Source organism: Galeopterus variegatus, unplaced genomic scaffold (assembly GCF_000696425.1).
Source record: "Galeopterus variegatus unplaced genomic scaffold, G_variegatus-3.0.2 Scaffold5743, whole genome shotgun sequence".
Classification (NCBI taxonomy): domain Eukaryota; kingdom Metazoa; phylum Chordata; class Mammalia; order Dermoptera; family Cynocephalidae; genus Galeopterus; species Galeopterus variegatus.
The window spans coordinates 79,150-80,682 of NW_007731854.1; the positions used below are offsets into that span (position 1 = coordinate 79,150).

General features: G+C 49.0%; 1 protein-coding gene across 1 annotated transcript; it reads right to left on the reverse strand.

Annotated features, from left to right (window-relative positions):
• Positions 1 to 592: 592 nt before the first annotated feature.
• On the reverse strand, positions 593 to 1,531 carry LOC103605332 (UPF0472 protein C16orf72 homolog; the record flags this gene model as incomplete). The annotated part of the gene is given in 2 exon segments (XM_008589903.1): positions 593 to 1,201; positions 1,204 to 1,531. Coding segments are annotated over 2 exon segments (624 nt in total), but the record flags the coding sequence as incomplete, so codon positions are not given.
• Between the last annotated feature and the right edge of the window lie 2 nt (positions 1,532 to 1,533).

Consider the following 1,533-nt stretch of genomic DNA (forward strand, 5'->3'; position numbering starts at 1 on the left):
GTTGGTCCTTTTAACACAAAGCTCATGCTCTTTTAGTTATACAGTGCTGGACCCTTAAATAAAACCCATAAGTTCATCCTGACTACTTGGTCTTCCACTTCAAAACATAGATCACCCAAAAGATGTAATCTCAGAAAAATATGAACTTTTTGCATTCCCAAGAAAAAGGAGCACCACTGAGCCACCAGGGACACCATCTTATTTTATCAGGATCTCAATTGTTGGTTTAGCTTTCCTAAAAAGAGCATCGAATTGACCCAATATCAAGTATTACCTGCTCGACCATCATAGCACCTCTTTACGCCATCACATATTCACCAAAATCATCAACTATTTTCAAAATAAAAGCACAGCCTAATGTGTACTACTTGCCAGTTTCTTTCTAGAAATTAGGTGCATGGTACAGTGGGGTAAAAATGGGAGACTTCTGATTTCACAAAGATGGCAAGTGTAACACACTTTGATGCAATGTCATTGAATTGGCAAGGACCGTTAAAGCCAACAACCAACCAAACAAGGATGAGTTTCCTATAACCAAGTAAACACCTGATATATCCTTACCCTTTAAGAATTTTCAATAAGGTCACATTTATTCATTCAACAAACATTTATTGAGCAACAGCAACTGTGCTAGGTGCTGAAGAATGTAACTGTGGACAAGATAAACCAGGCTCTCGCCTTGACCGGATACTTTTGCTTTAAATGATCTTGCTAACTACTACATGGTTGATGTTCTCGGCTAGGATTATATTTCTGAAATTTCTACGAGGCCTCTCCCGAAGTACTTTTAAAGTTTCTTAATGGCAAACATGATAGAAATCTTTGTTTAACTTAGAGAAGAAAGCAAGCCGATCTCCTGTATCCTTTCGACAAGCAATATGGTGGTTGGCGACCCACGAGGCAGTTTAGACCATTCGGTTGCGCTTGTGGGTTGGGGAGTCTGTGATGCTGTCACCGCACTGGGCCGAGGTGCGCTTGCGGATCCCCCCACCGTCCAGGCGGAGGGCCCGTTCTTCTGAGCCGAAAGGGTTCAAGTCGTCCTCGAGAAAGCTACTTTTTCGGCGTCCGCTGCTGGCGACACCGCTGTCTTGAGGCGGGGAGCCGGGCGCGCCAGATCGCACGCTGATACTGGCCATGGCACCACTGAGGCCGTGCAGGGCGATGGCCTCGTGGAATGGCTGCAGGTCGACGTCCACCNGGGGGTGCGCGGCGGGGGAGGGGCTGGGGGCACTTTGCCACACAGGAAGCTGATCAGGTCTTCGCGACGAATGGTGCTCCGGCCCTTTTTCACCCACTCGAGCACATCTTTGATGCGACGCTGGTAGCCAACCTGGACGCCCAGGTCAAAACTTCGTTGGTAGGCATCCCCGCTCTCTTTGTACAGGCTGGTCACGGCCATGGCCGCATGCTGGAAGGGGTCCCACATAGACAGTCCTGGCTGTTGGCACCCGGAATCCTTGTAGAGCTGGGCCACGGCGGTGGCCGAGATCTGGAAGAGGTGCCACAGCCGCTGCTGCTCGCTCTTGAGCCCCG